General features: G+C 36.3%; 1 protein-coding gene across 1 annotated transcript in view; it reads left to right on the plus strand.

Annotated features, from left to right (window-relative positions):
* The first annotated feature begins 207 nt into the window (after positions 1 to 207).
* Positions 208 to 12,358, plus strand: part of ZPBP (zona pellucida binding protein) — a 102,902-nt gene continuing 90,751 nt past the window's right edge. The window contains exons 1-3 of the mRNA XM_027124143.1: positions 208 to 340; positions 3,834 to 3,914; positions 11,717 to 11,842. Of these exons, the coding sequence (XP_026979944.1) occupies positions 214 to 340; positions 3,834 to 3,914; positions 11,717 to 11,842 (334 nt within the window). The 5' untranslated portion in view covers positions 208 to 213. The remainder of the gene's footprint in view (positions 341 to 3,833; positions 3,915 to 11,716; positions 11,843 to 12,358) is intronic.

A 12,358-nucleotide genomic window follows, 5' to 3' on the forward strand; every position in this document is an offset into this window, starting at 1 on the left:
CTGCGCGACGGCGGGGTCCTGACAGCGGGCGACTTCTGCCCCCCGGGCCTCCACTACCCGTCCAGCCCCGCCCCCGCCCTGCCGGAAGTGGTGGCCCTTTTTCCGGCCCCCCTTCCGGTCCGCTGGCTGGCGGGTGGGCGCGAGCTGCCTAACGACCTTCCACGCTGAGTGTCGGCCGGCGGCGGCAGCGGCGGCGGCGGAGGCGGCGGGTGGATGGAGGCCTCGGCCCCCTGCCGAGCGCGGCGGGGCTGGCGGCGGTCCCGGGCCGCGGGCTTCCCGCTCTCCCGGGCCGCGGTGGTCCTGGTGTTCTCCGCGCTGGTGCTGCGGGCGCCCCCGTCAGGTGAGGCGGCGGAGGGCGGCTCCGGACCGCGGCTCCCGGAGGTTTCTGTGTGTCACGTGCGTCCGCTGATGGGAAAGCCTGTATCACTGGTCCCGCTCTTGAATTTAATAGGAGAACTGGGCACATTGATGTCGTATAGACGGGCGAGGTCATTCAAACACCCACAGCTCAAGGCTTGAGATTAAATTGGCTGTTAACAAGCCCCTTATCAGCCCCCGGGTCCTTTGCCAGCTTTCCACGACGTACGGGTCTCAGGATTTCAGTGTATTTTGAAATGAGTAGACATCCCGCCGCTTTCTCATTTCCCGTGGTCCTGGAGCTCCATCTATTGGTTTTAGCTATAAAGTACAGGAAAGACTGGAAACTTAACAGTTTTGATATTCTGCTGCCGCCGTTTTTTTCCTCCTTTTGATTCAGAGATCCGAAATACTTTCTCATGTTTTAAAAATAGAGTTAAGATACCGAAGGGAGTGCTTAATTCAACGGTCATCATTTAACTAGAAAGGTTTTGGCTGCGTTATTTTGCGTTCAAGTTTTAGACTTTTTAGAAATAAAGTTATTTTGCGTTCAAGTTTTAGACTTTTTAGAAATAAAGTATCTCCCAGAATTGAATCATACAAAGCTCAAAAGAGGCTTGTTTAAAATACAATTTGTGCAGAAAAGGGGCAATGAAAAAAGAAGCCCTCCAAGAATATGAATGAGGAAGGGCTGCGGAGGTAGACAGGGGATAGGAGGAGAATGGAAAGAAATGGAGTGAAGAGACATTACAAAATATGCCAAAGTCCAAAGGTCATTCTAGTTGAAGTAGAGACTAGCTGATAGTTGTTAATTACCCCGTAGGAGAAGGATGCTTCTTGACCATGGCCCATGATCTTATGCTAGGTACGACTCTGTGTGTGTGTGTGTGTGTGTGTGTGTGTGTGTGTGTGTGTGTGTGTGTTGTCTTTTGATCCAAGAACAAGATCAGGCCTAAGGATATAAGAAGTAGACTAAGAACGCAGTATCTTAATATGTAAGGTATGAATAGTGAAGCAACATTTATGTAGCGTTTTATAGTTTATACGATAGTCCATTCAGTTCCTACAAAAACTCTAAATCTGGAATTTAGTCTCTTTTTGCAGATGAGAAAACTGAAGCTCCTGGAGTTTTAATTGACTTTCTTAAGACTCGTTAGTGGAAGTTGGGATTTAAATCCAGGTCATCTGACTTTGAATAGCATACTCTTCTTGGTTCTGTACCTCCTCTCTGTTAACAACAAAGAAGATTTGGGTCTGAGCTTTATTGCATTTTTTGTGCTGCTCCTGCCACTTGTCTGTGCACACTCATGTGTCCATCAACATTCACTTGTTCAACGAGGACTGAACAACATCAGAATATATCATATTTAACAATTATTATTTAATATTTGCTAGGTGCAAGGTATAGTGCTTGACAGATTATTTTTTTCTTGATTAAATCTTTTTTTTGCTTGCTGGTTTTTGCAGAGTCAAAGGATGGCTTACAAAGAGCTCCCCAGTCTGGCCCTAACTTCCTCTTCTGCTTCCCATCCCTGTGTCCTCCAGGTTTAAGGAACATACCTTTTTCTTCCAGTTTTATTGAAGTATAAGTGACATACAGCACTGTATAGTTATAAGGTGTACAACATAAGGATTTGATGTACATACATCATGAAGTGATTATCACAATAAGTTGAGGGAATGTCCATCATCTTATATGGGTAGAAAATTAAAGAAATAGAAAAAAAATTTTTTCCTGTGTTGAGAGCTCTTAGGATTAACTCTTAACAATTCATATGTAACATACAGCAGTGTTAATTATATTAATCATATGTTTATCATAATAATTTATATTATCATATAGTTTATTACATGCCAAGTATGTACTTATCTTAATACTAGAAATTTGTACGTTTTGACTGCCACCTACTGAATGGGAGAAGATATTTGCAAAGAATATATCCTATAAGGGTTAATATCCAAAATATACAAACAACTCAACATCAAAAAACAACAGTCTAGTTAAAAAATGGGCAGAGGATCTGAATAGACCTTTTTCCAAGGGAAGACATACATATGGCCAATAGGCACGTGAAAAAGATGCTCAACATCACTAATCATCAGGGAAATGCAAGTCTGAACCACAATGAGATACCATTCTCACACCTGTTAGAATAGCTATTATCAAAAAGGCAACAAATAACAAGTGCTGCATAGGCTGTGGGGAAAAGGGAAGCCTCCTGCACTGTTGGTGGGAATGTAAATTGATGCAGCCACCATGGAGAACAGTATGGAGGGTCCTCAAAAAATTAAAAATAGAGCTACCATATGATCCAACAATATCACTCCTAGGATTTATCTGAAGAAAACAAAAACACTAATTAGAAAAGATATTTGCATCCCTGTGTTCATTGTAGCACTATTTACAGTAGCCAAGATATGGGAGCAACCTAAGTGCCCATCAATAGATGAATGGATAATGAAGATAATAGGTACATACAGTGGACTCCTACTCAGCCATAAAAAAACGATGAAATCTTGTCATTTGTGACAACATGGATGGACCTAGAGGGTACTATGATAAGTGAAATAAGAGAAGGACAAGTGCCGCATGATTTCACTTATATGTAGAATCTAAAAAAACAAATGAACGAACATATCAAAACATAAACAGAGTTATAGATAGAGAACAAGCAGGTGTTTGCCAAAGGGGACAGAAGAAGTAGGTGAGGGAGATTAAGCGGTACAAACTTCCAGGTGCAAAATAAATGAGTCACAAGTTTGAAATGTACAGTGTGGGGAATATAGTCAATAGCAATGTAATGTCTTTGTATGATGACTTATCATAACTAGACTAACCGTGGTGATCATTTCAAAATGTATAGAAACATCAAAGCACTATGTTGTATAACAGGAACTAACAAAGTGTTGTGGGACAATTATATTTCAAAAACAAACTCATGGCAAAAGAGATCAGATTTGTGGTTACCAGAGGTGGGATTGAGGGGAATTGGATGAAGGCAGTCAAAAGATATCGATTCTCGATAAGTTGACATAAACACTGATCCTACTATTGAGCTTATAGTCAAATAAGGAAAATTATGTCTGTGCATGAAGAACTGTAATACAATGTAGAGTGAGTGTTGCTGATGATGTACTAAAGAGGTAAGAAATGAGGACAAACAGAAGGTTTGAGGGAGGAGGGACTTGTGATTTGGGTCTTGAAGGGTGGGGATTTGGACTTATTGAGAGTATTCTAAGTGGATGTAGAAAAAGCTGAAGGTGAGACATAATAGGGAAAGCGGTGGGTATGTTAATTTCATTGGAGCATATGAAGGGAATAGAGCTGGAACAGAGATACCAGATATCAGAGGATATTGATTTATGGCTCCCCTTCAACAAACATCAAATACACTGCGGTAGTATCCTATTTGAATGTCTTGAAATTTGTAATGAGCCAGATTGTTGATTAATTCTGTTCTTTTTGTTTTTGATAGTGGGATATTTGGCTCAATTACCAAGAGGTATTCACTTGACCCAAGATTCAATGAAAATAGTGGGATCACCAAATTTTCCAGGTATTAATAAATAGATTTTCAGCAATTGTAAGAAAGTAATTGGCAGTTGTTTAAATTTTATCAATCTTTTGCAAAAGGCTAGTGTTCCCCAGTTATCCTAGTTTCCTATCGCCCTTTTCCTCTATGGAAATGGATTAAAGTTGTTTCCACAGAGTTAGATTCATATAGTTTAATTCTGTTTGCTGTAACTTCTTAAGTATGCAAAAAATAATTATTTCTAAAAGCTATCTAATTAAAGTTGTCTACAGTGTTTTTGCTTGTTATTGTATAATAATTAAACATAATATTAAATGTATGCAGTTCTTTTTTTTTAAAGCACTTTTTAAAAACATTAATTAATTAATTTTTGGCTCCATTGCTGCACGTCTTCGTTGCTGCACGTGGGCTTTCTCTAGTTGGGGTGAGAAGGGGCTACTCTTTGTTGTGGTGCATGGGCTTCTCATTATGATGGCTTCCCTTGTGGAGCACGGGCTCTAGGCACACGGGCTTCAGTAGTTGTGGCACGCGGGCTCAGTAGTTGTGGCTTGTGGGCTCTAGAGCGCAGGCTCAGTAGTTGTGGTGCACAGACATAGTTGCTCCGTGGCATGTGGGATCTTCCTGGACCAGGGATCGAACCCGTGTCCCCTGCATTGGCAGGCGGACTCCCAACCACTACGCCACCAGGGAAGTCCCCATATGCAGTTCTTATGCTAAAACATTTTTTAAATGGGATCTGTATATCATAAAGATTTTGGGTTAATAAGATTTTGCAGTAGTAACATGAGGCATAGCATCTACAACTTTTTATATATATATATATATTTTTAATTGCGGTAAATTCACATGCTTTAAAATTCCTCCTGTAAAGTATACATTCGAGTAGTTTTTAGTATATTGACCAGGTTCTGAAACCATCAGCGCTGTGTAATTCCATAACATTTTCATCACTCTAAAAGGAAACACCGTACCCATTAAGCAGTCACACTCCAGCCCCTGGAAACCACTAATCTACTTTCTGTCTCCATAAATTTGTCCGTTCCGGACATTTCATATAAGTGGAATCATACACTATGTGGTGTTTTGTGTGTGGCTTCTTTCACTTTGTATGATGTTTTCAAGGTTCATTTATGTTACAGAATGTATCATTCATTTTTATGGCTGAATAATACTCCATTGAATGGATATACTACAATTGTGTATCCATTAATTGATGGATATTTAGGAAGTTTCCACTTTTTAGCTATTTTGAAAAGTGCTGTTATGAACATTTCTGGACAAGCTTCTGTGTGAACATATGTTTTCAGTATACCTAGGAGTAAAATTGCTGGGATATATGGTAACTCTATGTTTAACATTTTGAGGAACTGCCAAACAATTTTTCAAAGAACCTGAACTATTGTACTTTGACACCAGAAATTTATGAGGATTCAAATTTCCCAACATCCATATTAACATTTATTATTGTCCATCTTTTAAAATTTTAGCCATCCTAGTGTATGTGAAGTGGATTCTCATTGTGCTTTTTATTTGCATTTCCCTAATGACTAGTGATGTGGAACCTCTTTTCATATGTTTATTGACCATTTGGATGTCTTCTTTACAGAAATGCCTGTTCAAGTCCTTTACCCAATTTTTAATTTGGCTGTCTTTTATATTACTGAGATGGAAGAGTTTTTTTTTTTTTAATATGTTCTGGATACTAGACCCTTATCAGATGTTGGATTTGCAAATATTTTCATCTATTCTGTGGATTGTGTTTTCATTTCTTGATAGTGTTCTTTAAAGCACACATTTTAAACTTTGATATGGTCTGATTTCTGTTTTTTCTTTTGTACTGGTGCTTTAGGATTCATATATCAGAAGTGATTGCTTAATCAGCAGCCACAAAGTGTTACTCCTACATTTTCTTGAAAGAATTTCATAGTTTTAGTGCTTATATTTAGATCTTTGATCCATTTTGAATTAATTTTTGCATATGGTATACAGTAGGGATCAAAATTCATTCTTTTGCATGTGGATATCCCCTTGTTCCAGCATCATTTGTTTAAGAAACTTTTCCTTCTCTATTGAATGTCTTGGTGCTCTTGTTGAAGAGCAGTTTGCCATAGATGAATGAGTTTTTTTTATGGACTCTAAATTCTATTCCTTTGATATATATGTCTTTCCTTACGCTAGTACCACACTGTCTTGATTGCTGTTGCTTTATAATAAGTTTTGAAATTATCAAGTGTGAGTACTTCAAGTTTGCTCTTTTTCAAGATTGTTTTGGCTATGCTAGGTCCTTTGAAATTTTGTTTTATTCTAGAATCAGCTTTGGCAATTTTTGGAATAAAAGCCCATTGGGATTTTTATAGGGATTGCATTGAATCTGTTGATCAATCTTGGAAGTATTACCACCTTAACACTCTACAGTCTTGCAGTTCATAAACATGGAGTGTCTTTTCATTTATTTAGGTGTTCTTTATTTTCCTTCAATGATGCTTTACAGTTTTCAGTGTATGAGTCTTCTTGTACTACTTTTGTTAAATGTATCCCTAAATATTTTATTCTTTTTGATGCTACTGTAAATAGAATGTTTTTATCAATTTAATGTTTGGATTGCTCATTGCTACTGTATAGAAATACAACTGAGATTTGCAAATGGGTATTGTATCCTGTCATCTTGCCGAATCATTTATAGCTCTAATTTTTTTTTTTTTTTTTTTTTTTTTTTTTTTGTGGTACGCGGGCCTCTCACCACTGTGGCCTCTCCCGCTGTGAGCTCTAATTTTTTAAATGGGGGATAGGGGGAATTATTCCTTAAAATTTCCTGTATATAGTATCATGTCATCTGCAAATGGAGGTAGTTTTATTTCTTCTTTTACAATCTGCCTATTTTTCCTTGCTAGTTGCTCCAGGTAGAACCTCCAGTTCAATATTGATGTTAACAGATATCTTTGTTTTGTTCCTGACCTTGGGGGCCTGGGAAAGATTTCAGTTTTTGCTATTAAGTATGTTAGCTGTGAATTTTTGTAGATGCCCTTTATAAGATTAAGAGAGTTCCTTCTGTTCCAAGTTTGTTGAGTGCTTTTATTGTGAAAGGGTATTGGATTTTGTCAAATGATTTTTCTGCATATATTGAGAGGATCAGTGGGTTTTGTCCATTATTCTATTGATATGATAAGATATTACATTGATTGATTTTTGTATTTTGAACTAGCCTTGCATTTCTGGAATGAATCTGAGTTGATTATGATGTGTAATCCTTTTTCATGTTGCTGGATTTGGTTGCTAGTATTTTGAAGATTATCATGTACATATTCATAAGGAAAAGTGGTCTGTAGATTTCTCGTGTTGTCTTTGATTTTGGTTTTAGGGCAATAGTGGCTTCATAAAATGAGTTGGAGTGTGTTCCCTCCTTTTCTGTTTTTTTGGAAGTTTGTGAAGTATTGTTAATTCTACTTGTTTGGTAGTATTCACAAGTGAATTCAACTGGTGCTGGGCTTTTCCTTGTGGGAAGTTTTTTTTATTATTCAATCACTTTACTTGTTTTAGGTCTATTCAAACTTTCTATTTCATTATGGTTTCTGATGAGAAGTAAGCTAATTTTATTGAGGACCATATTATGTAATGAGTTGCTTCTGTCTTGCTGCTTTCAAGATTCTTTGTTTCTGGGTTTTCACAGTTGATTATGATGTGGCTAAGGTGTGGATCTCTTTGAATGTATCCTAGTTTGAGTTCATTGGGCTTGTTTGATGTGTGGATTTATGTTTTTCATCAACTTTGGGAAGTTTTTGCTATTATTTCTTCAAATATTCTTTCTGGCTCTTTCTCTCCACTCTTCCATGGGAGTTTTATGCATATACTGGCATGCCTGATGGTTTCCCAAAGGTCTCTGAGTACTGTTGATTTATCTTCACATATCTTTCTATTTTTCTTTTTCTCAGATTGGATAAATCCCCCATTGATGTAACGTAAAGTTTGCTGATTCTTTCTTCTGTCTGTTGAGATCTGCTATTGATTCTTAACTGTGAATTTTCATTTGTTATTGTACTTTTTAATCTGGAATTTCTCTTTGGATCTTTTTTTATAATTTCTATCCCTTTATTGATAGTTTCTATTTGGAGAGACATCGTTTTCATACTTTTTTAGTCCTTTAGGCATGATGTTCTTTGATCATATTTAAAATAACTGATTTGAAGTCTTTGTCCAGTAACTCCAAAATTTGACTTTCCTCAGGGACAGTTTCTATTGGTTGCTTTTTTTGCTGCCTATGACTATACTTTCTTGGGTTTTTGCATGACTCATATTTTTGGTTGAAAACTGGACTTTGTAGGGAATTATGTAGTACTCTGGAAATCAGATTCTTCCCCCTTTCTAGGTATTTATGTAGTTGCTTTTTGTTGTACAGGCATACTCAGAGATATTGCAGGTTCAGTTACAGGCCATCACAATAAAGTGAGTATCACAATAAAGTAAGGCACATGAATTTTTTTGGTTTCCCAGCGCCTATAAAAGTTATGTTTACATTGTACTGCAGTCTATTAAGTGTGCAATAGCATTTGGTTAAAAACCAATATATGTACCTCAATTAAAAAATACTTTATTGCTAAAAATGCTAACCATCATCTGAAACTCAGGATTGCTACAAACCATTGATGGTAAAAATTGCAAAATCTGTGAGGTACAGTAAAGCAAAGTACAGTAGAATGAGGTATTCCTGTAGCATTTGTTTAGTGACTTTTCTGAACTAATTCTCTTTAAATTCTGTATTCCTTGTCATGTGTGGCCACTGAAGTCTTTGCTTAGTTAGCTTAGGTAGGCTAATGGTTCAACAGAGATTTCATTAAACACCTGAATCAGTTAGTCTCCTAATATTTTCTGAGAATCCTTGTGAGCTTGTCGTGGCTTACCTTAAACATTTAGCCAGACGGTTGACAGCTCCACCATATCCTTCACTTTCTGCTGTACAGAGGCTCAATTTCAGCCAGAGGTGAGAACTTTAAGGCCTCTCATTCTTTACTGAGCATGCCCAGTCTTGGCCACGTGGCCTACTCTGTGCATGCACATGCCCTTCTGTTTTCCTAGGAACGTGTCTGAAGTTTTCAAAGCTCCCATTGACATGTCATTACCCAGCTTTTCCTCTTAAGCTTTTGGTTAAGCTGATGTTTACTCCCACTGCTTCAGGCATTTACAAAGTTAAGTGGCAAGCTCTAGTTGTTTTTGACAAAGACTCTTGGGGAAAAGGCTTTTTACAGTGGGTGTGCTCCAAGCTAGGTCATGTAAAGATAGCTTTGTGCATGGTGTCTTCCAGAACACTGCCAGAAAGGTGAAATAATGACAATTCTCTGGGAAGGAGGCACTGAAGTCCACCTAACCCCATCTGCCCCTCTAGTGGCTACCAGGCTGCTGGTTCTAATGGGAATACAGCAACTTAAAGTGCTACAGGCTCACTGTTTTTACCAGGTGTATTTGCTAGGGGTACGATAAAAAATTACCACAGACCTGGCAGCTTAAACAACAGAAATGTGTTGTCTCACAGTTTTGGAGGATAGAAGTCCAATCATGGAGGCTTGGGTGCGTCCTTCTGAGGGCAGTAGGGCAAGGACCTGTTCCAGTTCTCCTTCCTCGGCTTGGAGATGGCCATCTTCTCCCTATATCTCTTCACATTGTTTTCCTCTGTGTTTGTCTGTGTGTCCAAATTTCCCCTTTTTATAAGGACACCAGTCATATTGGATTTAGGCCTACCCTGATGCCCTCATTTTAACTTGGTTACTTCTATAAAAACTCTATCTCCAAATAAGTTCACTTTCTGGGGAACTGGGAATTAGGACTTAAACATATGACTTTAGGGAGAAACATAATTCAGGCCATGACACCGAGATTCAGTTGTTTTTCCTGAGTACATTTTTCCTGGGTGCTGTAAGTCTTTGATTAATTAATTTCCAGAGTTCTTAAAATGTTGATTCAAATAATATGCCATTTTCTTATTACCTTTATGAAGGGGATGATTTTTGGAGTTCTTTACTCTGCCATTTACACTGATATCACAACTTTTATCACAGCTTTTGTTTTAAAACTACAGCTTTTAAACCTAAATTATAAAACAGTCATATACAACTAACTTCCCTTTTTATTGGATGTGCTTAAATTTATCCTTAAAATGAATTAACATTTCAGTTAAAGAAAACAACTGAATCTCAGTGTGATGGACTGAATCATCCTTCTCGCTAAAATCATATGTTTGAGTCCTAATCCTCAATTCCCCAGAAAGTGAACTTATTTGGAGACAGCATCTTTATAGAAGTAATCAAGCAGTAAGTCGTGCTGAGGAATGGCATGTTAATACAATAAGCATTCATTAAAAGTAGAAAAAAGAAGAAACGTTTAAATTGAGGTGAGTAGGAAATAAAATAAGAGGAGAAATTAATGAAAGAGACCAGAGAAGAATAATAGATTGAATGGAACCAAAAGCTGTCTTTGGAGCAATTAGTAGACAGAGTTTTGGTAATTGTTTCACAAGAGAATAATGAAAGTACAAAAATATTATGAATAAATTAAGATATGGTGAGATTTAAAAATCAGAATTTAGTATTCTGAATAATTTTATATAATAAACTTACAGTGAATAACTCTACTAAAATATAAGTTTCTAAAACAGACTTGATTAAATTACTTAGTAAACTAATAATTAAATTCTCCAGATTGTTAATCAGAAATTTGTTTTGCTACTTCCTCCCTTGCCAAAAAATAAGTACCAGGCTATATAGTTTCCAAGGACAAAAACACTTTACACATTCTTTCAGAGAAAATTTATAGAAGGAAATCTGCCTAATTCATTTTATGTGGCTATTATAATCTTAGATGCCTAACTTAATAGTGCTAAACACTAAATAACAAATTTGTACTGAAATTGGAAAAAGATAATGTAAGAAAATTATATACAGTTACATTTATGAATATAAGTGCAAGTGTCCCGTGAAAACAAATTACCAAGAATTGAGGGGAAGTTTCTTAACCTAAGTAAGGGTAGCTATCTAAAAGCTACATTCAGTAAACATGATGTTGTATGGTTAAAGTTTAGAGACAGTTTCTTTAAAGTTAAGGAGAATTTTGATTCTCATAGAAACAATTTTTATTTTACTGGAACACAAAAATCTTAGTATATGGTTGATTAGTGAAGTGTTGCCATGGGATTACTGAGGAGTTTCTAGAAGCTTTTCTAAAAGCTTTCTTGTGAGTAAATGCAAAACAATTGAATCTTTACTGTGATCCTTTTGTATCTCGTAGAGAATACTATTTTTGCTTGTTTAATGAGCAGTGCTCTAAATTTTAAAGCAAAGTGGGAAAAATGCTTAATAATTAAAATCAATCAAAGCACATATTTGTGAATTTTTTAATCACATTACAATTTTAAAATTCAGTACACTGTGTTACATCATTGTGAGTAATGTATTGTTCCATAATCTAAACAAATTTATCTTGTCAGTTTCTTTCAGGTTTGGTGTCTTTGCAAAACAGATGAAGTATAGATATAGAATTATCTTAATACTTTGTAATTAAAATAATTTTATGACAACAGAGTAAGTTGGTATATAAACTCTGAATAAAAAGACTAATGCATAATGCTGAGATTAAGATACACTCGCACACGCAAATAAATTAAGTGTATGTTTTTGAAAGTTAGTTATATGGAATGCAATGAAATTTAGTTCTTACCAAGCAATAGCAATAATCCAAAGAAAACTTCTGAAAACATGTAACCCACACTACAAAAATGTAAGCCATTATAGATCGTGAACGAACATAAAATATTATTGGAACATTTTAATATTTATTTTCAGTGAAAGTATATGTTATGCTCCATCAAAAGAGTCCACACATGTTATGTGTAACCCAACAACTGCGGAATTCTGAACTCATAGACCCATCATTCCAGTGGCATGGGCCGAAAGGAAGAATCATTTCAGGTGGGCTTCTGTTTCAGTTGTTATAATTAAAAATATGTATGAAATGTACTCAGAGCAAAAAGAATATTTGTATCTCATATACGTTCATGTATTAGCTCACTTCTTTTTCTTGCAATTTCTTTTTGGAGTTAGAATCTAACAATGTAGATGGCATGACTGTTTTTTCCAGATCTTAATTTGAGATAGAGACACACTGGATGATTAAACTGGAGAATTCTCTAAGCATACATATTTCAAAAAATTTTCCTTTTTTATTGTAAAATTCATAAAATCATTTTGGTTACCTCAGTTAGACTTTTATTAGCAAAGTATGTATGAAGAAGCAAATATGATTCTGGCTTTTGTTAAAAATACAAATGAGCACTTTGAGCTCTAGGTTTAAAATTCTGGTTTTGTTCGTTTTATACAGCCCCACATAGGGACAACTTGAGACTTTATTAGTAGTTACGATTTTATATTTTTTATCTTATATTTCACTCTGATTAAAATCCTGACCAGACAGTATGGATTATATTT

Source organism: Aethalodelphis obliquidens, unplaced genomic scaffold (assembly GCF_003676395.1).
Source record: "Aethalodelphis obliquidens isolate GAN/ISIS:26980383/991018 unplaced genomic scaffold, ASM367639v1 scaffold27, whole genome shotgun sequence".
In the NCBI taxonomy this organism is placed as follows: Eukaryota; Metazoa; Chordata; class Mammalia; order Artiodactyla; family Delphinidae; genus Aethalodelphis; species Aethalodelphis obliquidens.